The sequence below is a fragment of the Xyrauchen texanus genome, chromosome 29 (assembly GCF_025860055.1).
Source record: "Xyrauchen texanus isolate HMW12.3.18 chromosome 29, RBS_HiC_50CHRs, whole genome shotgun sequence".
NCBI lineage: Eukaryota > Metazoa > Chordata > Actinopteri > Cypriniformes > Catostomidae > Xyrauchen > Xyrauchen texanus.
Window position 1 is genome coordinate 27,306,031 of NC_068304.1, and position 26,757 is coordinate 27,332,787.

Consider the following 26,757-nt stretch of genomic DNA (forward strand, 5'->3'; position numbering starts at 1 on the left):
GGTGAAGTGCGCCATCTGGTGGTTTCAAGGCGCAATGCAAAAAAAAGTTATTGCATTTTCTACGATGTACGGACCAGTGAGTAAACGGCATAAACACGCAAGGGAACTTTCTTTCATACATTACTTTTTAGAGTTTATTTTGAATGCCCACATCTGAAATTGTTTTAAGTGAAAGACAAAACCACCTGATATTATTGGACGAAGTTATCCTGACATTTACATTGCTGGGAAAAATATAATAGGCATTTGGAATCTGCACTTAAAAACAAAGAGACATTTGACCTCACTCATGAAACACAAGCAAAACTAATTTGTCCATATATTGTTAGTAAAACCATTCTTAATTGAATTCAATGAGACAATTTGCGTAAGCACGAATTCAAAAAAAAAATTTTCTGTTGGTATTTCATGAATAAAATTAGGTATTTCAGTGTGCCAAAATCAATCACATTCTTAAACGAAGGCAACATTTACAATAATGGGATGTGCTCTCTCACATGATGTATGGTCACCTACAAATTCCCTGCTTAATGGGATGTGGGTAGGAGACACAGGAGAGAAATGGGTTAATCTGAATCTTAATTTTATACTAGACTGCTTAAACTTTACTCCAATGTAAAGGCAAGCAAGATGCTATTCAAGTTTCCAGCTCCGAACACTACTATCTTATCGTGGCAACCCATCTAATTTGATTTGTTATATATAAAAAAAAAAAAAAAAAAAAAAGGAAGGGAAAATGTGTTTAGAGCAAGACAATTTACAGATTTTAGCAATGGTAGTCATATAATTAAGATTTTACAGTGTAGTCTTCAGAAGATGTAGGAATAGCTGAAGTGAGTCAAATCATTTTATTGGTAATTTTCCCAAACTCATGTGTAATCTCAATATTGTCATCCTTTAGTCCTATTTGATTTCTGTTCCACATTTGTTTGACAGGTCTCATCGTCTTCTGCACTCCCTCGCTGTTTTATCAGGTGATTCTTCACTACCGGTAATGAGGACTCCGTGATCTCGATCTCGACCGTGATCTCCTGTGCAGTCAGACAGAAGAACTAGTTGAAATGGGGTTAAATACCATTAGGTTTAGATCAAATGAACAAGTATGGTCCCCTCTACATCCTTCCAGAATATAAACAGGCACAGACTGGTTTCAGCATACCTTCTGGATGAGCTGTAGTCCCGACCTGTGGGGTGTTCAAGATTTATGATTAAAATCTTCTTGAGGACATGTTCATGGTCAGCTTGATTCTCAGCATATTTTGTAAAAATAGTTATCACACTGTCTATCTGTAAAATTCTGCACCACCAAGGACAAAACAAACCCAAACCACAGAAAGAAGAGAGGATAAACTCTTAATCTGATTTAATATTTCATATCACTACAGAGAGGATTCTTCAGGCAAAAGGTGACTCTTCCAGAGAAACTCACCGTGTTTGGCATTGGGGGAGGGCGAGTGGCTCTGTCGCCCATACTGCTTCTCCCATTCATCTCTCTCTTTCTCCCGCCGTTCTCGTTCCCTACAAGACCAAACAATGACTAAACTGTATTCTCACCTTTATAAACAGAGGACAATTCCCACTACAAGAATGTTATGCATGAATCCACACACTAAGGCTTACTTCATGCGTATTTTCCGTGCCATTGCGCGCAAAACACCTTCTCGTTCCTTTGGTGGGAGAAAAACAAACGTTGGGGTTAAACTCTAAAATATTGACTTACTTGGAATCACCACACGCTGACATACTAACCCACACACTCTTACCTGTCGCTTGTTCTCCTGTTGCATGATCTTGGCTTGTGCTGCCTTCTTATCCGCCTTGGCTGAGGAAGATGAAGAAAGAGGCAGGGTCAACAGGCTTTCATTCCACGTCTTTCACATTACACACAGACAGCTTGTTTATATGCAGTATGCAATCTTAGCTGGTCATTGCACAGCCTTTAACTACATCTATCACCACAGACTCAGAGCTACTGTATTCATATAAGCTAGAAACTCACATTGCTTGTTTAAAGCCTTCTGCATACGGAGTTTGAGCTTTTCCTGGGGTGTCATCTTGGGCTGCAATGGACACAATGACTTTAGAACAAGCTGTATGGCAAAGGTCAGACAAAGATCAGAGAATGAGAAAAAGGGATTTATGCAAGTGCAGGTTCATCTCTAGTTACACCTTATTGCATTTTACTGAATTAGGCTTGTGTCATGCTGAAGGGGGAGTGGACCTTTAAACCATAAAGAGATTATTTGCTGCATGTGGTCACATTTGAAAGTACTGGATGTCCTTTTTTCCTGTGATGTTTATGTTGTGGGTGTATTTGTACGCATGTCTTTGTAGGCAGCAGGGGCACGGTGTGAATAGGCAAATGAGCTCAAAACAGTATAGAGTCTTCCCTCATATTTTCACTGTATATCCTAGCCTGGTATGGCGAAAAAACAAAATTGCAGCTACAGTAGCTGCTGTTGAACCTTGACACACAAGGACAATGTGTATTGACTTATGCAGGTGTGTTTGTGTGAGTATCTGTGTGAAGTTGCTCTGCCTGTCTTGACAAGCCAAGTGCAGAAGCTACAACACAAACTGTTTAACTGCTTATTAAACATCATAAGAGCCATTATTCCTTCGTAGTTTTCCTCTCATCAATACACAATTTCTGATAATACTTAGTAGGATAAAAGAAGAAAATATAGATCTTTTCATTAAATACAAGTCATTCCAGTGACTGTTTAAAAGGAGTGTCACAGAAAGACTGGGTCCTTTGGAGACAAGGCTGTCACTTCCTGCCATTTACAAATGCATACCAAAAAAAAGGAATAAAAGGTTAGTCAGGTAAGTTCAGCAATTGCTGCCCTTCAAAATATCACTCTGTTCTGCAAAGAGAGGGCATTGCAGCCACCTAGTGCACCAGGATAGCTAATCACAATGGAGACACCAAATCATAAAACGTTTAAAATGAGATCAAAAGCTCTGAGGAATCAAGAGTGCATGAGACGGGCAGGAGCCCCAGCCTGATTGCTAACTGCATCAGCCTGTCAGGGGTGAGGGAGGCGGAGTCTTTAGCAACAAATTAATATTTATCAAATTCTTACTGACTTTGGCAGCTCCAGTTTCTTTACCACCCGGAGTTTCAGGCCTAAGAGAGAAAAATAAAAAAAATATTGTGAGCTGCATCATTCTGGTATATTCAGTGTGAAGAAAGCCTGGTGATTCTGTGCTCATTGCAACTCACTTTCTCAGTTTGTCAGCAGTTGCAGAGGCAGGATGAGCAGAACAGGAGGAGGGGGAGGGGCTGAGGCTGGCAGCAGGTGAGTGGGAGGGGCTTTGACTGACACTGCCACCCCTCCTGTATGCAGAGCTGCGACTCCTTCGCTGGTAACGATCAGCTGAGCGTGAACGCGAGCGAGACCTGAAGGAAAGAGTGCAACCTCTGTTAAAAATAACTTGTTTGGGAATTACATGATGACATCATAGCTAGTGATAGACTGATATATTGGACAGGCCAATTTAAAGGGCAATATTTGGTCGTACTGATATTATTGGCATCGATCTATGATTGTGACAAGATGGGTGATTAACAGAGGTGGCCATTCCCCCTTCATTTCAAAATCTACCGAAAGCCTTGTGAATGGATAATGCACACTTTCAGTATTATAATTTGTAAATAAATATAGTGCAGTTATTGTGTGCAATAAAAAGCAATTCTGTACAACTTATTTGTCATCATAAAAATGCACCTTTAAAAATACCTGCATTAAAGGGATGGTTCACCCAAAAATATAATTCTCTTTTCATTTACCCTCATGCCATCCTTTCTTCAGCAGAACACAAACAAAAATATCTCTGTAGGTCCATACAATGCAAGTGAATGGTGATCAGACCTTTGTAGCCCCAGAAATCACATATAGTAAACATAAAAGTACTTAAGACTCCAATTAATAAGTTTGTCTTCAGAAGCAATATAATAGGTGTGGGTGAGAAACAGAAAAATATTTAAGTTGTTTTTTTTACTCTAAATCTCCACTATAACTTTCACATTCAGATGTGAAAGAAACTAAACAGCCACATCATGTTACTTTAAGATGTAAGTGAAAATGGAGATTTAGAGTAAGAAAGGGCTTAAATTTTGATCTGTTTCTATCCCGCACCTATTATATTGCTTCAGAAAATATAGATTAAATCACTGGAGTCTTATGGATTACTTCTTTGTTTCCTTTATATGATTTTTAGAGCTGATTCACTTGCATTGTATGGACCTACAGAGCTCTTCCATTCCTCTAAAAAATCTCTGTGTTCTCCTGAAGAAAGAAAGTCATACACATCTGGGATGGCATGAGGGTGAGTGAATGTGTGAATTTTCATTTTTGATTTAAATCGGCCATAGCCCTGCTTTCTAGATATCATCAGTCATGAAAAAACACTGATTATAAATTATTATCAGCAACATTTGAACCTCAATACAGTCCAAGGTTTTCTTTTTTTTTAATCAAACAAATTATAAAGGTTTGAATGTCTTCTGCAAGTTCTATTACCTGGTTCGTCTACGGCCTGTGTAGTGCCTCCCCCTGTCCCGGTCTTTTTCTCTGTTCCCGTTTCGGTCTCTACCCCTGTCCCGATCTGTGGAACGAGAACGTGTCCTTTCGTATCGTCTCATTGAGCCACCTCCTCCACTGCGCTGCTGCGAACGGGAGTCAGACCGTCGGTGAGACAGAGTTCGAGAGTAACGGCTGTCCCCGTCTCTGCCCCCACGAGAACGGCGATTCCGCCGGGAATGGGACGATGAGCGTGAGGAGGACCGTGAGGAAGACTGATTGGAGGAGGAGCGTCTTCGGCTGAAAGACAAAGACAATATGCCACGTTACTATGAGCAACCTATGCTTAGGACCAATTTTACAATCATTCTAAAAACATTCCGACCCTGTACAATGCAGTTATGTTTTTAGTTATGCCACAATATATAAATCAACAGACTAAACAGCCAACTCAGATATTGGTTGGCCTTCTCAAACATTTTAAAAAGATATCACTACCGGTATTCATTTTCTGAACCAGTGGCATTCCTTTAGTGCACTTATAAATGGAGCCAGAAAGTAAAAAGGGGAAGTTACCGACCGGGAGCCCCTGCTATGACCTGCGGAGTTGGAGGTGATGTGGCTTGGTGCAGCTGCAGGTGGGGCTTGTGTGGCTGTGGCTCCCTCATCATCACTGCCCCCAAAGCTAGTGATGAAGGTGATCTTGTCATTGCCTGGGGTTCGGGAACGAGAGCGTGTCTCTGAACTTGAGTCTGACTGTGGCCTGAGAAAGAATAAGAGAGAACAGAGAGCAATGCGATTATAAAATCATAATGATTTAGGTGGTACCTGTTAAAATCATCCTTGACTTAATACATCATTGAAAGCTAATGTGCAAAATATCAAGCCATCAAATAGACTAACCGTTTGTAGGGGTCATATGTGGGACTGTCTCTTCTGGCATAGCTGTTGGAATTCACATTAACTTGTTATCCAATATTTGAGCAAAATAGAAGCACCCAAGTGTAACTGATGCAAGATTAAACAATTTTAGGTGTTTTCAGGGAATGTGTTTGAAAGCAACAATATCAAATGGAAACTATTATTAAAAAGTTGTATTCTGGCATAAATTAAATGGGTGGTGGTCAGTGGGACCTGAAAAAGAGCTAAATGCCAGAAATGGAAAGTCCAAAGACAGAGTCCACTCGAGTCAACATGTAGTAGCAGTATTGTTTGGATTGTTACCTGGGTGGGCTGATCTGCCTGCCTTTCATATACTTCTCTCTAAACTCTCTGCGCTGTCTGCGAGATCGTCTGCCCTGATGGAGACAGAACAACAATTATACAGTAAAATACTTCCACAATATCAACAAAAACATTTTAAATGGGAGGGGAGTCAAACAGTTAAAACCCTTACAGAGTACATGGCCTTCTCAGCCTCCAGTGCTTTAGCATACTTAATGGCCTCCACTTCCTCCTTGTCCTTCCTCAACATCCTGCCCCAAAGACAGATTGGGGGTTTTAAGTACATAAGGTCTCTACAGTATTTGATAAGGTCAAATATTATGGTCAAATAATAATTTTCCTCTGATTAGTTAGCACTTTATTGACTTGAATAATGAGTGAACAAACCAGACAAAATCCCCTTCTGCCATGCCATAAGTGGAAGCCATCTTGTTAATCTCAGTCACCTGCTCTGGACTCAGTTCATCTACATCCACCTCAACATCTAGAACATGGATAAACAAATCACACACAATTTTTAAGGGGGTTACTTTTTTATTGTTTTTAAATCCAGCTAGATCAGATTTCTGCTTCTATTTTCAAAAATTAAATTATCCAGAGCTGTACAGCAAGTGTGTGCAGTGTATGAAGGACACACCAATGTCAGGGATGACCTCGTCTTCCTCAGACTCGCTATTTTCAGAGTCATCTTCATTTTCCTTCTCAAGCTGTGCATCTGATTCAGTCACTGTGCTGTCCTCATAGGTATATCCGATTTGAGCTTTCTTCTCAGCAAGTCTAAGAGAAAAACAATAGCCCTGATTCTTCTAATATGCATGTTGCAACTCATAAAATTGGATTTTAACTTTAAACCACTGATTCACAAGTTCATACTTTTTCTTTTCATCCTCATTTGGTTTCTGCAGGCCACCGTAAAGTTCATCCACATAGATCTGGTACAAACACTGCTCTTCAGAGACTACAAAATGACAAAAACATTTTAAAGTGGATTATTGCAAGTACATCAACATCATCTTATCACATCACAATGGTCAAAATGGTTTTAAGCTATTTTTAATCAAAGTAGACTCACTGTTTGCAAAGTCATTCTGCACCAGACCTCTGTAGCGCTCATAATTGCACTTCCTCTCTTCGGATTCCTGCTCTGGGGTGCTGTGCCAGAAACAGTGAACTCAAAAGATATTTCTTGAAGATATTCTTCATACAGAAATATATATATAAAATTGCATGGTGCCAGATAGCATGGTATTAGTTAAACCAGGCTACGGTATGTCTAGGCTCTTTAATTATTTTTTTTACATACTCCAGGTAATGTTTTACTCTCCAACATAACAGATGCATTAACACCAGACGATACGTGAAATATCTAGACTCACGTTGTGTTCAGGAGAGGTGGTGTATAGGTGGGGATGTAGTCCAGGTGTGCCCTGACATCAAACCTATCAATCATGTTGTTGGTATCTCCTTGCCAAGGCATCCTGTAAAGACATCGAATTTAGATTTGACAGTTTCCCCAAACCAAACTTTTTATGCAAGTGGTTGAGCATGTTAGTGTGAGAACACTGAAAGTTTATTTGAATAATCCACTAAAGTTTTACACTTTTGTGTAAATTAGACTTACATATTGATGGGACTCTCAGCTGCTAGGGCTACGGCAGAATCCAAGTGGATTTTGTAGGCTCTGCCATGAACCTGCAGGAACTGGGCTGGATCCTTTTTCTACATGCACAAACAGAAGTGTGATTCTTCACTTCAACTCTTTGAGCCAGTAATGATTCATTTGTGTTCAAAAAACAATACATGAAACTGCAGTCATGAAGCTAGGCTGGAGTTTTCAACGTACAATTTTCTCATAGAACTCTCGCCGTCTCTCCCCACGGCGTCTGTAGTCCACCATCATTCCACGCAGTTTGCGCTCATGTTTGCGGGCCTCCTGCCACATGACAGCTCCGCTTGCGGTTGGGGCGCGTCGGGGCAGGGCTGCTGCTAGAGGAGACAGAGGGTTCAAATCAACCAACCTAAACAGCAACACACTGAATACACCGACAAACAATGCCATTTAAATATCTAAAAACTTTCATACATAGAGCACAGTGTTTCCACACTTGGAACACACACTAGGCTCCTGCAATGTGCAAAATGATCTCAGAAAATTAGACTACATTTAATTAGGCCTACTTCTCGTTTACCCCACTGCACATAATGAAATGCAGAAACTGTTCGTGAAACTATGCAAACTCCAGAAAACACACAAACATATGTAACAGTACTACCTGAAAGACTGACATTGTTCATGGAAACTAAATTATCTGTACTCAACATTAAGTTGCTAAACAATTATGGTGACGGTTGCTTATAAACCAAAAGGGTTGATCACATTTAAATTACGAGTTTGTTGACACGGTTAGCTTCCGAGTCAAAGAACCACTTGCTTCCTAAATAACATCTAAACTATCTAGTGATTGTTTAAATGCGCAGTCTTTGGATTATTATTGTATCATAAGACATTTATTAAGAGTTTTAGGTAACAAAATGAAGGTAGTAATGTCGTTAGCCAAGAGGTTACAGCCTCTCAAACTAATATCCCACAAATGTGCATTTTGTCAGAGATTCACACAGTATTCGTGAATGCACTTTAAAGACAGTCAATAATTCAACTCATATAATACGGTGAAATATTTATAATTACTGCGCAATAATAGCAAATTTCAGAAAAAACAAAAAAATACTGGCGTTCGCTAGCGCGCTAAAGCTAACTGGCAATATTTACATCTACCGCTAACTAACCGCTAACTAACCGCTAAAAACGAGATACCTTTGTTATTACACAAGAACATCAGTTACCTGTTTGTGTTTACTAAACGTAGAGTATGTAATTTTTCCCCGATAGAAAAAGACATACGTCGGTGCAGAATTAGAAAAGGCTGCTAGTTTACGTACGCGCACGCGCAGCTCTTACTCTTTTCTGTTTTTGGCGGTTGGCAAACTAGCTTTAGGGCATTACCGCCACCAATTGAACTGGAGTGTGGAGCATCGATGGAACATGAAAATTATTACACGCACGCGCACGCACACGCGCTCTCTCTCTCTCTCTCCACTGAAAACTTTAAATTTAACTGTTTCTCATTGCACTTACTGCACATTCCTGTGGAATGCTTATTGATTTTATGTAAATTTCCATTCAACCATGTGTGTCCTATGCAAAGTCTGGTAAACATGTAATTGTCCTTTCTTCTTTATACAGAAATCAAATCTCCTGTTCCCACATTTTTCTGAATTTTTAACAGCGGCCTCCCCATTACCTCTCTTTCCCATAGATTTTGCCAGATGTTATTTACCTCTTTACAAATAAAAGCATTGGCTTCTGATTTACTCATATTGATGGTAATATCTATGTAGATGCATCACAGCATTTAAGTGATTTCTTTGCAAATTATCCACCTCATTACCCTCCACACCTACATGTAACCTCCGTTACTTAACCTATATAATACTTGCAAGATTTCAAATATGATATCATGTCTACTATCATAATGGCCAGATTGAAGGCTTTTCAGGGCTGCCAGAGAATCTGTACATAACTCCTCTCTCTCAACATTCATATCTCCACCCACTGAAGAGCAATGAGAATTGCTGCTAATTCCACAGTAAATACAGATAGATTCTCTTTCTGATAGATACCTGATATTTATATATAGCTACAAAAACAGCTGCTCCAGTTTTCCCTGAGATTGACTCTTTTGATCCACTGTAAAGATATGCATCGTGTGGCTGTACTTATGTTCCATGTACTGCTGTAAAACGTATTCTCAGAATAGCTAATTTTTCTTAGTTTCTTGGAGTAGATTAATGTTTATGCAAGGCATTAGAAAAAAAAACTTGGTGGAATTGTGGGCAATGGCACAGTTTGGCTGTAATTACTATGGTCCAATCCCATTGACTGTGCTAATCTAGTCCCTATCCATCCAAGACTTTGGCTGGTGCCTTGAGTATGCGCCCAGCATTCATTGAACACATAGGATGTACATCCTTGTGCCCTTTTAATGATACCAATACACCATGGAGTGCTGTTGTCATCTCTGTTTTAGCTGCATTTCACCCATCTCAACTTGCAAAGCTCCACCATATTCTGCACTACATCAATTTTCTTTAGAAGTGTCTTACATGCTGAACCATAAGTCATGCAACCATAATCCATTGCAGATCTAACAAGGGCAAAATAGATGTTTCTGAGTGTTTCTGGTGTGCGGCTTGCACCCCACTCGCATCCTGCCAGGCATCTCATGACATTCAGGAAAAAATTATTGCATTTTGTCACCAATTTCTCTAAATGCATACCAAATGTAATTTTTTTTAATCCAGCCATACTCCCAAGAACTTAATCACTGATACCTGCTCAAAGTGGATGACATCCCAACATGACATACAAGTGTCAAACCAACTGGGATATGTTTTTTCTTTGAGAGGCATACAACTTGTGTCTTTGCTATAGTCAACCAGAATCCCCATCTCATAGCCCACACTTCGAATTGGTTTACTGCTGTCTGAAATTTGTTAGCTGTGAATACCACATTGCTCCATCGTCAGCATACAATGATCTTCTCATATTAGTTTTTACCTGACTAAAAATATAATTAATCATGATATTAAATAAGAGCAGACTACACACACTTCCCTGTGGTGTTCCATTTTCAATTTGATATGTACTAGAGAAAGATGTTCCCACCCTAACTTGAATTGTCTGACTGAATAAAAAGTCCAATACCCAATTATAAACTCTACCATGATACCAAAGTTTTCATTTTTATTAAAAGACCATCTTTCCACAGCATATCATAATCTTTTCTATATTGGAAAACATTTTTTTTACAGATCTGAGCCTTTCTTAGGTTTTTCTAGTGTATTTTCCCAATTAAACGTCCAAAACAATCTTGAATAAATACAACGATAAAACAAATCTAGTTTTATAATATAAACCAGATAACATAATTCACAGGTATATGAAATGTTTAGTTTATATCTTTCCAAGACACGTTTTGCTGGATAAATCTTTTGCAATATTTTATGTAATATTTATTTGCCTTTGTTTTAAGATAAATCATTATCCGTTTACAAAATGTATTCTGTGCTGTGGTTCAGTTCTGTTTTATTGTTGTTAAATAGCAACCTGCAAGATCTACTATGCAAGCAGTGGTCTGGAAGATAATTGAATGTCAATCACAATTTAAAAATTCACTGTAAATGGTTACAATTTAGAGCAGTGTACCTTGCCAATAAGAGACAATGCCTGGGTCGCTAAACCTCACTGATTTGAATCCTAATAATTGCCATTCTGCATTGATTTCTATGAGCTTTTGCTGTTATTCTGTGTCTATTGCCAAGTTTACTGTACCTCTCGAGCCCCCAACTGGTTGCATCACCTTTTAAAACCACGTTAAGATCAGTATTAATATTAAATGGTTTTAGAATGTTACAAACGTATCATAACATTATATACATTTAAAAGTTCTTCAGTAATTAGCACCAAAATGTAATCAATTTAATATACAAATTACATTTTTAGCCTTCCTTTGCCTTATGTAATATCCTCTTTTGCTCATCTCTGCGGACCCACATATCTGCCATTAGCAGAGGGTTTGTTAGTCAAGTTCAAGATCCCATTTTTCTATAGTCACTGTGTAAATAAAGTTATTAATCTTAAAGAAGACAATACCATAGAAAATATTAGAATATGAACAATGTCAGGATGGATTTGATATACATGTTGTATTCATTATTGCAATTCCCCCACATGCTTGTAGTTTTTAAATGAATTTGCATATAAGATACTTTTTTCTCTGATGGCAAATAAAGGAAGCAATACTGTACATTATGATGTAGATATTCAGCTTATGTAACCAATTTTTGTTTTTTAATCTATCACATCAAAACCTACAAAGAATTATTGTTATCTCTCACCCTTGATATAGTTTAGACATTATATGATTGTTTTACAACCTATATGATAAAACAGAAAATCTCACTGATTGGACATGTTCTGAACCTTCAGGAGTTCAGTGGTGTTGGTCACTAGTTTGATGACCGGTATAGGATGAAGGGTGGTGCAGGTAAGACTTTATCAGAACTGTAAATGGGACAGGCTTTAAATTTACAGGGCCAGTCTTTCCAGAGATAGCGCACAGCAGCAATATGTTCAGTGGGACATGGAGTTATACTTAAAATGATATAATCAGAGCCCTGTTTTATAATGGGAACAGGCAACCATGACTGGTCTGTTCCACACATCTTATTTGCAGAGCAGCAGACCTACGGTAGACAAAAATACATACACAATCAGCGAATTACAATTTTCACAAAATTAGTACCAGATATATAGAATTGAATTTGTTTATCTTACCTCAAAAAAATCATCATCGAGGCTGGCAGATATGTCCTGATTAAACACGATGCTAATGAAAGACTGGTTGAGCAGGCCCTGGGTTGGGAAAGGTCCTTGAAAGGACACATTCTTCTCCCCATAGGCAACAGCTCTTGCTCCTAGCACAAGTCTGTATGCCACATCCTGTTTATAACGTGGGTGGATACTATTGAGGAAAAAAAGGCAATTGACAAAAATAAAATAAAAAAATAACAAGAAAGGCAAGTCAGATATTAGTCTAGCACTATCCAATTATTCAATTACACATTTTCCCTTGAATAACAGTTTAACTACCAGTTTCTACTCACCTGCCCCAGGGGGATTTTTCATCAGGCAAGTCAATAGCAACAGCCATAAATGTGTTCTTCATGCGTTCATTAGGGGCAAAGCCATAGTCTGCTGTCTGATGCCAGCGTATTTCTCTAAATCCATCTTGCGAATTGTTGTGCCATGTACTTAGCTATGAGAGATGAAATTATTTAAATGGCCATTTACTACGGTGGCCCAGTAGTGCACAACACAACGAAATTCAAAAAGCAAACATAAGTTCACAACACAACGGAAACAAGCCACAACACAACGCAAAAAAGCCGCAACACAACGGAAACAAGCCACAACACAACGAAATAAGCCACAACACAACGGAATAGCCACAACACAACGGAATGATCCACACCACTAGCGGAATAGCCACTAACAAGCCGAAATGATCCCACACACTAGCAGCAGCACGCACTACACACACACACACACACACACACACACACACACACACACACACACACACACACACACACACACACACACACACACACACACACACACAGCATCAAACTCGGAGGAGAGGAGAGGAAAAACACATGTGAAAACAAAGCAAAAGCAGGAAAATGAGTCGGAAGCACAGCAGCATTTGGAACCACTTTAATGATGTGGACAATGTTAAAGCACAGCGTAGAATTTGCCAAAAAAAAAAAATATTGCATAAAGCCGGTTCTACGCACAACCTACACCGGCATATGCGAACTGTGCACCCAACTGTGAAGCTAGCGGAGCTTCGAGAAACAGCTTTTTCTTTAATATGGGTTCTATTATGTTCAGATTGTATTTGTTTAGAATGTTGTTTCTATACATTAAAAAGTTCTAATGCAAATGCTTAATAGTATTATTTTTTCATAACAAATCAATGCATTTTTAAAGAAATTGTGAGACATTGCGAGTATGATTTCATTTAATAATTGAATTAGAATTGTTTTCACACCTATCATAGAGAAAACATTTTTTTTTTAAAGAGCCGTTTGTGAGCCAAAAGAGCCGGCTCTTTTCAGTGAGCTGAGTCAAACGAGCCGACTCACGAAAAAGAGCCGGATTGCCCATCACTAATCCAGACCGCCAGCGATAACGCATGGGAGATTGAGAGCAATTTACAGTTTCCGGAGACCACCTGTCCCCCTAGTGGTCGGGAGCATTTCCGTTGTGTTGTGGCTATTCCGTTGTGTTGTGGCTATTCCGTTGTGTTGTGGCTATTCCGTTGTGTTGTGGCTTGTTTCCGTTGTGTTGTGGCTTGTTTCCGTTGTGTTGCGGCTTGTTTCCGTTGTGTTGCGGCTTGTTTCCGTTGTGTTGCGGCTTGTTTCCGTTGTGTTGTGAACTTATGTTTGCTTTTTGAATTTCGTTGTGTTGTGCACTACTGGGCCACCGTAATTTACAAATTAGACACAAATTAATGTGCTGGTGCAATTTCATGTAATGAGGACCCAAAGTTCTGTCATCAAAAATATTTTGGATACATTTATTCTATTACTGGTTTAAATGTACCTGTACAAATCCAAATGGGAAGTCTAGGGCCGTTTGGCCATCTGAGCCTTCATGAAAAGCGATCCTCCAGTCATCAATCATAGCAGGGAAAGAGCAGTTATATTTATCCCTATTGTGGGCAGCATTTGCCTCACCTCGGAAAAAAAACAGAAATGCATGCCTTTGCACATCTTATCACAACATATCCATGGATATAATTCCAGCACCTGAGAAGTATTACCTTGGTACCATATGGCCCCTGTTATGGTCATGTTGCGTAAAGGATGAATCATAGAATTCCACAGCACTGAACTGTCCCATTCTGCAGAGATGTCCTCCCAAAAGTTGCTTTGCACAAGCAGCTGATTATAAAGAACACTCGAGTGCCTTCAAGTGCAGGAATTAAGCATGTTAAATGAGAGTTACTTCAAATCTACTAATACAACTTAACAATGACATTCAAATATATAACTGACAGTGAAAATTGCAACATTTGATATCCTTGTATATGTGCTGGTATTGTACCTGCTAACTGAGCTCTTCAATCCACACTTGTGAAGAGCCCTTTGAGATGACCATGCTTCCACAGGTGTGCCTCCCCAACACGATTCTACCAACCCTATTGGATACTGCAGTGTCTCATAGAGGTATCGACCAAAGAGCCAGCATACTGCAGAGAAATGGCTGAAATCCTTTCCACCAAGCAATTCTTAAATTAAAAACAGGAATATGGAATAGGTTAGATGTTGCAATTTGCCAAAAAGCTTCAATTTTCATCAAGAGAACAAAGACTAGGGTGGATATCAACCTAACGATAATGCATAAATATGACTACTGCCAGGGATATCCCATTAGTCTGTGTTTAGGATTGCAACATATTGTATACCCGCTGTTGGTAGAGACCAAGGAACTTCCACTCCTTCAAGATCATTTAGCTCCACACTGCTCTGTTCCAAGGCAGCCTGGAAGATCCTCACAGAAGGGAACTTAGAAGCCATGGCCAGCTCCTCTTTTGCATTATATACCTATTGAACAACAGGCAACATACTGTAGTTTGTATCTAGTATTGCATGTTCAAATCTGAAAATTTTGAGGAATATACACAGCAAAGTTTTCTCACTTGACCAACAGTGAATGCCATGTTACTCTGTCCACCACATAACCAGATGTCTCCAAAGAGGACATCTATGAGTGATATGGAGCTATCATTTGTGCTCTGAGATGCAGTCAGGTTGTAGGGACCACCAGCCCCCACAGGGCTGAGAGTTGTACGCCAAATACCTGTGAGATAATTGTAAGAAAAAAATAAAATCTTGGGAACCATAAAGCCTAACTTATACAATGGAAGAAGCCAAGATTTTTTTCTCCTGGAGAAATTAAAGGTCCCTAGGTGAATTAAGCTAGCATTTACTTCAATGGCGTCATTTAAAAATGTGTTTGTTAGGTCAAGAATTTCAGGGAATATACACGAACCGGAGCACATCATAATTTATATTTTGTCATAATTTGTCAATAGTTTGCCCAGTAAGTATAAATCAGGCATGTGATTGGCTAAGAAAATAAAAGCAAAAACAAAATATATGTTACAGGGCACCAGACTGCGACTAAAATGGTAGCAAATGCGACCAAAAATAATTGATAGCGACAATATGTAAATTAAATATGTATTAAAATGTAGTCGTCTCGGGCGACAGTCAGGTTGTGCGCGTTCATATGCGGTTTCATCAGATATCTTGTGAATACATCTTTAAGAGCGCGCACCACCAGTGTGTCTCGTGTCCCTTTTCACCCATTCTGTTGTGATAAGCTCGCTGCACAGCACGCAACAACAAACCCAGTGCAAGAGAGTCGTGGACAAATGACTTTGAACCAGGTCTTTTTCATAAATCACCTGAAAAAAACTTAGGGTTTGAACTGAGGAGCTCAAGGTAAGCAGTTTGAATCATTTACATTTATGCATTTGGCAGACGCTTTTATATAAAGCGACTTAGAGTGCACTTATTACCGGGACAATCCCCCCGGAGCAACCTGGAGTTAAGTGCCTTGCTCAAGGATACAATGGTGGTGGCCATGGGGATCGAACCAGCGACCTTCTGATTAACAGTTATGTGCTTTAGTCCACTACAACACCACCACTTCAATCAGATTCACTTTCTCAGCGAATCAGCCATCAGTGAGCTCAAATTAAGAGGGTGTATTCCAGGCTTCTTTATAAATAAAAGTCCCATATAGTGTAATGCTTTTCTTCTTCGGGTAATTATTGATTGGGATTGGAGTAGCACAATAAACTACCTTTGGGATTTCATTCAATTTGCACTCTTGTAGTCTCTGTGTTTGGTCCATCAGTAGCAGTAAAGGATAACGAAGGCAATATTTTAAAACAATAAAAAAGATAGATTGATAGATAGATAGATAGATCAAGCTTTTGACACAACTATTACACATATGGTTGCAGTGGTATACCGGTTTCACACTTGACGGTTTTCAAAATTGACGGTTTTCATACCATGTATATTTGCTTATCTACGGTATTGGGGAAAAAAATGCAACCGGACAGAGAATCTCACCTGTGCGTGCTCATCTCCTTTCCTCATCGACTGCCAGTCAGACTTGTCAACTTGCCACCCTCCACACATACACGCGCGCGCGCGCACGCACGCAGCAGAGAAAATGTCAGAGAGAAGCGAGGCAAAGGGGTTTGACATAAGTGAGTGTGTGTGTGAGTTAAAGCAGTGTTTCTCAACTGGTGGGTCTCAACCCAAAAGTGGGTCACAGGTCTATTCAGACTGGGTCACGGACAGCAGGGAAAGAACAATACCATGGTTCTCCCAATGAAGATATTTTGGCGGCCACCCAAGTGATAGCCTATTTAGGACTGCCAAGGCAGATTTTATGATAATCTTGCAATCAGCTTAAGGCTTCTCATCTGCACTTTCGCACAAGTGTAACGGTACAAGCTCAGGCTAATGATCTTCTCTTCTCTCTGGTGCGTGCGTGCAACAACCGGGCTTCCCTTGATATTGCAGAGTGCAGACCTCAAAACTGATGTGACCAATTTCAATTCTTGTGAGACTTTTCTAGTTTAAAGCATTACGGAGAAAGTCAAGTCGAACCTCTCAAACAGTAGGTAGCCCTGACATGCCAAACAGCACTGAGGAAAAGAGCAACACTGTGCCATGCGTCAATTAAAAATAAACTATATATCACCTTTACAAAATTGTTTCACGATTTTACATGTGTAAAAGTAACCATTATATTTTGACAAAAAGTTATAGTTTCATATGAAACAGAATTAGACCTAATTTTATATCAACAGTGGCAGTTGTAGTTAAAGTTTGAAGATGTGTTTCAGTCGTTTGTGATTACTGCAGATTATGGCACAAGATTTTTTTAACTAATTTTCTGGAGGTTACAAGGGCAGATATTCATTTACTTCTCAGGTACAATCCTCAAAAGTTATAGATTTAAACTTTATTTGAACACATTTTTTTCTGTGTGAATTAAAAACAGTCTTGAGTTTATCATATGGAGCAATTAATGGAGGAGTCTGCTTTTATGGCCGGTGAGTTTCCAGTTCAGGAAGACACCTGTGAGTAATAAGGAGAATTTGAGGTGTTAGATGTGATATTAGATTGCCTTTCATCGTATTAGCGATTCCCCATAGTAATCCTGCACTTGTTTATTTTCGCTAAGATGGTCTAAAAGAGCTCTCCCTATCGTGAATTGCATTGGTAAATGGTCTGCACTTATAGTGCCTTTTTTTAATCTCAGAGGTTACCAAAGCACTTTACTCTGTGTCCCATTCACACTCATACATGCAAGGCACTAGTCTGCAATTAGGAGCAACTTGGGGGTTCAGTGTCTTGCCCAAGGACACTTCGGCATGTGGAGTCATGCGGGCCGGGAATCGAACTGCCAACCCTGCGACTTTCGGCCGACCCGCTCTACCACCTAAGCCACCACATTGGTATGCTGTACTCTTCAACTGGTTCTACAAACTACACCATTTCTCCATTTTAAGAAACCTTGTAATTCTAAGCCAGCAATTAAGGTGATGTTTTACTACCCTTAAGGTTTACATAGGAAATGTCAGTTAAGGGGCTTTATGCAACATTGAAGGTAATACTTAAGTAAAAAATTCATATTTACGGGAAACTGTAGGGGATTATGACGTTTTACCAATAAAGACCTTCAAGTAAATCTTAAGGGTTGTTTTCTGCAACACCATTACATTTAAAGAGGTCATGAATTGGAAAATCAAACTTACCATGATATCTTGACATATTAGTGTTCATAGCACTATAAAAACATACTGTAAATTTCAGAACCGAAAACGTATTTGTTAGTCCAAAAAAAGGCTTTATTGAAACCAAGGTGGCAAAATGACTCGTTCTCTACTCCCTCCTCACTAATATGTCATAGTGAGGTATTACAGTACATCAGCACAGGCCAGCCTCTAAACAGAGCAATGCCTAGTTTATCGTCGACACTGCTTAGGCCCGCCCACTGGTCTTGCATTTAGAGTAGAGCGGTGAGATTATTTTTGAAGCAACACGACGTGTCACGACGGCCATGAAGATGTCGTGTTGTGCAGTGCCAGGCTGCAGGATACTAGATTTCTTGCAATTGCTTCGCAAGGATTCCAACATTTAGGAAGATTGGCTGACATATATTTTTTATGAATTCCCAGATCGTGTCGGTAAGAACGTGTTTGTTTGCTCGCTTCATTTTACAGATGATTCTTTTACAAACAAGACACAGTCCTAATAAGCTGGCTTTGCAGAGAGATTTAAATGAAAAGTTGATGCAGTGCCAACTATAATGGACCCGACAGTGATTTTGCAACAAACAAGTGTGAGTATCCATATTAATTGTTTTGCTTCGTATGGTAGACTGTTAGATGTGTACAGAGTATTTAATTTGATCCAAGTGATTTTAGACGCTCGTGTATTAGTTTTAATGCACAGGGATCTCTAAGCAGCATATATTTTCTTGTTCTGTTGGCATGATGGCACAATTGCCACAGATGCACCTAAAGTGTATTGATATCAATATATTTAGACAATCTCTTTCCTTTTTAATGAAAACATGATTCATTGTAATGAACAACATATGCGCTTGTCACTACACTGATTATATTATGTAAGATGATTATATGATGTACGTCAGTGTGACAAACACCAGTGAGAATGTATCCTGTATACGTTTACATGTTGCACATTAAGTGCATCCTTTCACAGTTACAAATGTGATAGCACCATGTATTTACACTTTATTTGGTACTGTCATGCGTTACTCAGCATTTGTAAAACTTTTAAATGTTTCACCATTGGAAAATGCCCCAACTATGTAACAAGATACACACCGTTGTGTTGTGTCTTGGTTTAAACAAGAATAAAAATAATACCTATTACACAAATAGACAAGTAAAATACAGTGATTTCTTACCACACTGTCACAGACTGCAGTATCAGTGGTGTTTGAGGAGTGGGTTTATTCTGGATCAGACTCTGGTTCAAACATGTATGGATGAATTCCTCCATTTGTCATTATTTTAACCATCCTAAGTTTTCAAAACAACCCCATGTGTGCGTAATTGCAGGGGTGTTTACACTTATCCACATGCAAAGATGTTACCCAATCACAGCAGTGGGCATTTACATTTAAGTCTTCAAGAACACACCTCCCAAAAAACTGAGCATTTGAATCAGAGGCACAAAAACTGGATAGAACATGACCAATTATTCTATATATACTTTAAATGAAAAAAAAATAAATAAATAAAAATAAAAAAACCTCAAGGAACATTATAAAATAAAATAAAAAATTAAATTCATAATTTATGGCAATCTTAAGGTGCTTTATGCAACAGGGCACAGAGACAGGGTGGAAAATTATTATATACTACAAAATGATTACAGCCAATTATGAAGAAAGAAAAAAAAAAAGAAAAAAAACTTTAACTTTACACGTACCTCAGGGAATATTATAAAAAGTATATCATGATTCCTTTAAGCGCGCGCTCGCTCTCAGTCATGTGGTACAAAACAATTCACTATGAAAGCAGACCTAGATCTTTACTCCTACACTGGAAAACAATTCATACTTACCATTGATAACAGGAACATAATTCGCTGAGATCTTCAATGGTCCAGACAACGACACCACAACCTTGGCTCCTGTCTTCCCATATCCCCACACGACTGCTTTGGCTGGGGCTTTCTGCAGAACCATGTGATCCCCATAATAAGAAGCGAAGTGAAACACCTCAGCTGACAAGGCAATAGACATAATGTGTCAGTATTTTTACTGGTGAGACACTGCATCGGACACATGCACATACAGCAAGTCTAGATTTGACGTTCAGGCTAGACAAGATAAGGAACATTTGATAATTTTCAACTTTGCTATTGCATATTTGCGTTCAAGCCTCCCCAAAAATAATACGCGCAGCTTTATTAAATATTAATTTCACATTTGCGTGTAGAAACTCGTATAAGCATTACAGGAACAGCAATAAACAAAATAATCAGTTAAATTAATTTACCGCATGGCTACAAATCGCGACTTACCTTCCGATAAAACAGACGCAAAGGCGCTCAAAACAAGCGATAGCCTCACCAGTGTCGACAACATCGCTCCAAATGATTCAAAACAAGGAAGTATTAAACGTGTCACGAGCTCTGCGTCATCTACTGCAGGAAACCATAACCATAATCACCAGTATCCACTAAATAAAGAATAAGCATTTAAACACATAGTAATAATTCCCTTAACAATTATTAAGGGTTTCTTAACATAAGGGTTTGCGACTTAGAAGTTTATTGTCAAGAGACCCATACAAGTATTTTCTAATTAGTGAACGTTTAACTGATTTTTTTAAATTACCTTCCCTTCACATTGTTTTTATATGTTCCTCCATTTGACAGCTTTTATTGTAGCTGTAACCCTCTGCTTTATGACAAAATTGCATGATAGACCTCATAGTAGCCAAGGGCGTAGCAGCCGCGGGGACGTGGGGGACACGTCCATCGCACTCATTAAAAAGGTGATATTTGTCCCCCGCTCTTTTCCAAGCTAAACCCATACAGAGTCCAAATGGTTGATTTGTATACAGTATTCTTTGTTACTTTGGGCTGATTGAGCTACCATCCAGCCAATCACAGGTGAGTTTCATGAGCCAAAATGACCCTTATGTAATAGGCCGTCAGTCAGACAGTCTAATCAACACGACTTGCTTCAACAAAGTTGCTTTCAACAATGCTTATTTATCCATGTTTTTTTTTAATCGGCATTGATGTTGATCTAAATGAATAATCTAGAGATGAGAAACACATAAATGAGTGTTATTTATTAGCATATCGTTCTTGATTGGCAGTATTATGTGAAATGCACTGCAGAAAAAACAAAAACAAAGGATAAACCTTTCAAGCACACATTGGAGTTTATATCAGCGCATGAGTCTACATTAAGTTATGCTTTTTACATTATGTTTGTGAGGTAATAGTTTTATCGGTTGTTTTTGCCAATTTAAGCATATTATTATAGATTTGTTTTAAATATGTAAAGCTATTTTTAATATCAGCTGCTGTGTTTTACCTCTATGTTGGTGTGTAGTCAACAAACTGTAGGAAAAAAGATAGATGTGCTGTGTTCTGAGCAGAGACATTTTACTGAAGTCAATCAATATGTAGACACGTTTTTATACATGAAAAAACACTGACTTTATTGAAACTCATAATTATTTCATAAAAGTCATGCTCAGCAGCTTACAAACTGTTGGGAAATTATAGATTTGCTTTGTTCTTATAATGCTTAAAACCTCTACTAAAGTCTCTTTGTAGGTCTGTAGACATACACATTTTAAAGGATAAAATCTTTATTTTGATCGTTGATTCAGTGACTTTTCTAATTTCACACAAGACACTCATTTGTCACCACCTTCTGGCATCACCAGAAATGGTCACTGAATCGTCGAATGGATCTGAATGAATTTTGGTGAACGTAGTCAAAACACTCGAGCCACTTTGAAACATTTAAATCCCACAATGCTCAAGCACAGAGTAAAAAAATAAAAATACTGCATGTGCACAATTGTTATTATTGTAATTGATTAAATACTTTATTCAGGACCAGCTTGTGCTCAGTCTTTTATTGTCATGTGTGAAACAGAAGCAAGTGCTCCACAAGATGCCCTTTATTTTTGCAGCTAATTTTGCTAAATGTTGCAAACATTTTGCAATTCTTGAATCTTTAAAATACTACAAATATTAAAAGAAAATAATATATATATATATATGTATATATATATATATATATATATATATATATATATATATATATATATATATATATATATATATATATATATATATATATATTAATAAATACTGTAATATATTAAAACTGCACTGGAAGTGTTTGGTCTGTGCGAGCCACCTACTACTGAAAGCTGTGCCCCCACACACACTTTTAAAATGACTGCTATGCCCTTGATAGTAGCCCTGTCATTGCCTGTTTGGGGTCAATTTGACCCCAGCAAAAAAATTATACAATAATAAATGGTAAAGATACAATGAATAATAAAAAATAACAATAAATAAATGGCAAGATTTGTAAGTGTACACCAATCAGAATTAGCATGTAAACAAAATGATTGCATTTATTCATGTTTTGTTTTAAACGTAAAGAATCTACATTTTCAGTTGTGTTGTCAAGTTTTCCCCCAAATTAGTTCTCATAGGAGCATAAAAAACAAGAAGTATCAAACGAAAAAATGGCAATGTTATATCAGTTTTTCAAGCTTTAAAAACAGTACCCCCAAACAACAAAATGTGTAATAGGATGCCGTAGAGTTTAATCTTTTATGACAGAATTTTTTCAAAAGAAGGAGTTGCAACAATCACACTTTGAGCAAAATTAGAGCTACAATTTTATGTAAGAGAGGTACTGTAAGTTTGAAACCCCTAAGACCTCAATCTATAGTGATTCCACCTGGTAACTACAAGTGACAATTGTACTCAATGCCAGTACATAAGGAGGTTGTAATATTTTTCCCATCCCCATAACTGGCAAGATCGTATAAGAAGTACTATTAATTGTAATTCATGCAATGTAATCTATTCTATTCATTGCCCCTGTGGATTACTTAAAATAGGAGAAACTTCCAGGGAATTAAGAACCAGAATATGTTAACACCGTAGTGAAATACACCATGGAGATGTAAGTAATCTTGTAGCACAACATTTTAAAGATGGTGCACAATCTATTTGCAAGTTCATGTATTTTGGTAATGAACAGGTTAATATTCATGGTCGGTATGTGATATTGATATAAAACTCCAATTGTCATGCTCTAATGAATGCAAATAGTTCAGTGGCCTGTGCCGATTTTTATGGGAGAGAGTAGGCCTCGATGATTCGATTAGGAAGTTTTGTTATGGCGTAGCCGTTAGGGATGCACCGAAATGAAAATTCTGGGCCGAAACCGAAACCGAAAATCCAGGATGCACTTGGCCGAAAACCGAAACCGAAACCGAAATGTTTACCTATTTAAAAAAATAAAAAATAAAATGTTGTGTATAATTGTATTAATGTTATACTTTTTCATTAATTTCATGAATTTAATTAATCTGAATTGAAAAACTACAAACCAATAAAATAAATCACACTTTTATTGAAAGTAGCACAACAAAATTGGACAAAAAATATATTAAAACTATATTAAATATTCTTCTTTCAGTTCTGTAAAAATCTAATTTTACAGATTTTATTAACAATTATCCAAATAATGTAAAGTTTTAGAAAACTATTATATGCAAAACAACAGTCAAGTAATGAACTTAGCTAACATCTTTCAAAAAGTTTAAATATGCAACAGTAATTTTAATTAAAACAACAGGCAGAACACAGAATGGTCTCTATTCCACTGATCTATATATATCTATAATATATAATTATATATATAGATCAGTGCTCTATTCTGTTTATGTAAACGTATGTACACTTTAAGTGAAAATGATTGTGCAAAACAGCAGTAATTGAACTAAATCCAACCTCAACTGTAAACGACAGATGTATCCTCAAGTGAAGAACAAGTGTAATGTAATTGCTATTCACATCATATTGGACCGCTTTCTATTTAAGTACAAGTGACAGGTTTCTCTTCAAGAACAAAAGTTGCTAAACGTTCTGACAGTCTCTCCTGTCAGAAAGCTCATCAAGAACATGAGATGCTGCACTGAACAGTCTCTCACTCTCTGTGCTGGTGCTTGGGCAGATAAATACCTGTCGCTAATCCGTGCAAGCAAAGGAAAGCGGTGTTTGTTTATGCGCCCGTAGTCAAGGGGATTGTCGCTTCTGGAGTAGTTCAGATAAATACGTCTCAAGTTGTGTTGTAGCTGCGCTAGTTGTGACATTTTCCTGTAGAATCTCTTGCTGTATTCTGTATAATTATATATATATCTTGAAAGTTCTGCTGAATAAACACTGCAGATCGCAAATTTGATGTCCTTATCAGAAACTTTGAAGAATGTCCACACCGCTGAAATGATCGGCCTTTGTTTGGTAGCGCTGTGATAAGGGCTAGATCGATCCAGATTGAAATCTGAGCACTGAGGGGCGGGGCGAGGAGGTATATATTTTCGGCTCATATTTTCGGCCTTTTTTCTCTTTCGGCGGAAAACCGAAAGTGCTGAAAGTGCCAATTTCGGTGCATCCCTAGTAGCCGTACCAGTATACTGAATAATTTAGCTTCGAACAGGACCCATCGATGTACTGATGGACCCCTCCTCCAGGGCAGATGATGAAACATCTGGCCTGCAGGAAGTTAATTTGTTTATATGGTCTAGATTGTCATGAGAGTCATTAGAAAAAGCACCTTTGGTAAGCAATTTGTGTAAGAAGATTTTCGGACCGAGTATCACGGTGTATCACCTACCTGGTGAGATGTGTACACAATGAGTTGTACAATACGCTCCGCAGCTTGCACCATCAATGCTACAGCAGTCACGGCTCGCAGACACGCAAGGAAGCCTTTGGCTACCGAATCAAGGTTCTTTGCTGTAGGTGCCGCTATGGGATTGTGCAAGGATCGCTGCTGCTGTACCTGCCGCCTCGTACACGTAAAGGTGGAATGTTTCACTATAGTTGGGTAAGCTTAGGGCTGGTTGGGAGCTAATGCTGCTCCGGAGATGCTTAAAAGCCATGTCCATCTCAGCTGTCCACTTAATGGGTTCTTCGGCCCCTGAGAGTGTGGATTCTCTCAGAATCTTGTATAGAGAGCAGTTCAGCACCCAGGCTCTTTTGCAGTTCGTGACCGAGATAGTCAACTTTCAGTTTCCCATTGCAGTTTCTCTTTGGATGCTTTGAAGCCAGCCTGTGCCAGAAAGTTGCAGACAATAGTTGAGGCAGCTGTGCAGGATGCAACATCGGGGCCGAAAACTAGAATGTCGTCTGCATATTGTAGCAAGCAAGTCTGTGGTGGAAGCTTTGTGTCTTTCAGCGAGGCGTGCACTACAGCGGAGAATACAGCAGGCGAGTCTCGGAAACCCTGTTGCAGGTGGCACCAAGTGTACTATTGGCCCCCGTATGTGAATGCGAACAGAGGCTGTGTGGCATGAGATACTGGTACGCTGAAAAAGGCAGAACACAAGTTGATTACAGTCAAATGAGTGTGATAGTTGTACACACATCAGGCACCAGCGGTGAGAGTGGAATGATTAAATCATTAATCTTTCCCAGATCTTGAGTTATATGCCAAGTTCCATTGGCCTTTTTTACAGGATTAATTGGAGTGTTATATGGAGAGTTTATAGGTTTTATAATACCTTTACTTAGAATCATTGTTGTATTATGCGACCTATACCTTCCTCCTTTTCCTTGGATAGTGGGTATTGTTTTGCAGTATACCGACATGTCAGAGCGGAGTTTTGCAATCATTGAAGCCTGCCTGGCCCCATAGTGCCTGGTCGACATTTGGCAGTTCTGTTTTTGATGCTGAGGATTCAGCAGACGTGAAACTGCAGACATCACCACAACATCCTGTATACACAGACTGGGAATTTACTGATGGGAACAGCAATTGGAGAGAGTTAGAGTCAAATGTTATCTTAGCCCCAATTTTATGCACCAGATCACGACCCAATAAGCAGAATGGAGATTCTGGTAAAATTAATATCTTGTCTATATGCTGCCATACTCTGCAGGAATGTGAGGAGGTCTATAAAAAGCGTCATTGTCTCCCCATGCCTAGTCTATGTGGTTCCTTTAAAGTCTTTACCTGTCCTAGTTCTTCCTTCCTGTATTTGTGGCTGATCAAATTTTGTATCCAACAAAGGCACTTTATCAATTAATATCAATTCAGTTATTTCTGGAGGTAAGGTTTTGGACAGAATTATTCTATAATCACATCCAGTCAATTGACTGTGTGGTAAGTTTCTTTAAAACATTCACGTATTGTAGAAGATACTTAACTGGGTCGGGTAATTTCTTTACGATTATTGCAGTTAACATTTTACATTTACATTTACATTTATGCATTTGGCAGACGCTTTTATCCAAAGCGACTTACAGTGCACTTATTACAGGGACAAGCCCCGGAACAACCTGAAGTTAAGTGCCTTGCTCAAGGACACAATGGTGGTGGCCGTGGGGTTCGAACCAGGGACCTTCTAGTGGTATGCAGTATTAAACAAAATTATAATAGGAATTTTATGATCATAATCAAAATGTTATGGTCATGTACAGTACTATTATCCCTACGCTATAATAGTGTTAATTCAAAAGTAATTCAACTTCT

The 26,757-nt window shown here is 38.5% G+C and overlaps 2 protein-coding genes across 6 annotated transcripts; both read right to left on the reverse strand.

Moving 5' to 3' along the window:
• Positions 1-110: 110 nt before the first annotated feature.
• LOC127622935 (CLK4-associating serine/arginine rich protein-like) lies at positions 111-8,707 on the reverse strand. Of its 5 annotated transcripts, none has more exons than XM_052097125.1 (21): positions 8,595-8,707; positions 7,594-7,736; positions 7,372-7,469; positions 7,127-7,228; positions 6,823-6,902; positions 6,624-6,708; positions 6,388-6,527; positions 6,138-6,234; positions 5,923-6,001; positions 5,751-5,824; positions 5,430-5,471; positions 5,107-5,289; positions 4,527-4,826; positions 3,227-3,403; positions 3,091-3,130; positions 2,000-2,060; positions 1,764-1,822; positions 1,621-1,667; positions 1,430-1,518; positions 1,160-1,184; positions 111-1,031 (listed from the first exon to the last, which is right to left on the reverse strand). In XM_052097125.1, the coding sequence occupies exons 2-21, from the start codon at positions 7,690-7,692 to the stop codon at positions 986-988; spliced, it is 1,923 nt and encodes a 640-aa protein (XP_051953085.1). In that variant the 5' UTR covers positions 7,693-7,736; positions 8,595-8,707; the 3' UTR covers positions 111-985. The 5 variants fall into 5 exon arrangements, 3 of the variants coding, with proteins under 3 accessions (XP_051953085.1, XP_051953082.1, XP_051953083.1); XM_052097122.1 differs by having other exon boundaries at positions 2,000-2,090; XM_052097123.1 differs by having other exon boundaries at positions 2,000-2,090; positions 7,594-7,733; positions 8,595-8,703.
• Positions 8,708-10,532: 1,825 nt separating this feature from the next.
• Positions 10,533-20,604, reverse strand: siae (sialic acid acetylesterase). The gene is made up of 10 exons (XM_052097128.1): positions 20,532-20,604; positions 20,070-20,231; positions 15,080-15,240; positions 14,846-14,984; positions 14,485-14,668; positions 14,201-14,346; positions 13,981-14,114; positions 12,477-12,628; positions 12,148-12,334; positions 10,533-12,056 (listed from the first exon to the last, which is right to left on the reverse strand). The coding sequence occupies exons 1-10, from the start codon at positions 20,593-20,595 to the stop codon at positions 11,820-11,822; spliced, it is 1,566 nt and encodes a 521-aa protein (XP_051953088.1). The 5' UTR covers positions 20,596-20,604; the 3' UTR covers positions 10,533-11,819.
• Positions 20,605-26,757: the final 6,153 nt, after the last annotated feature.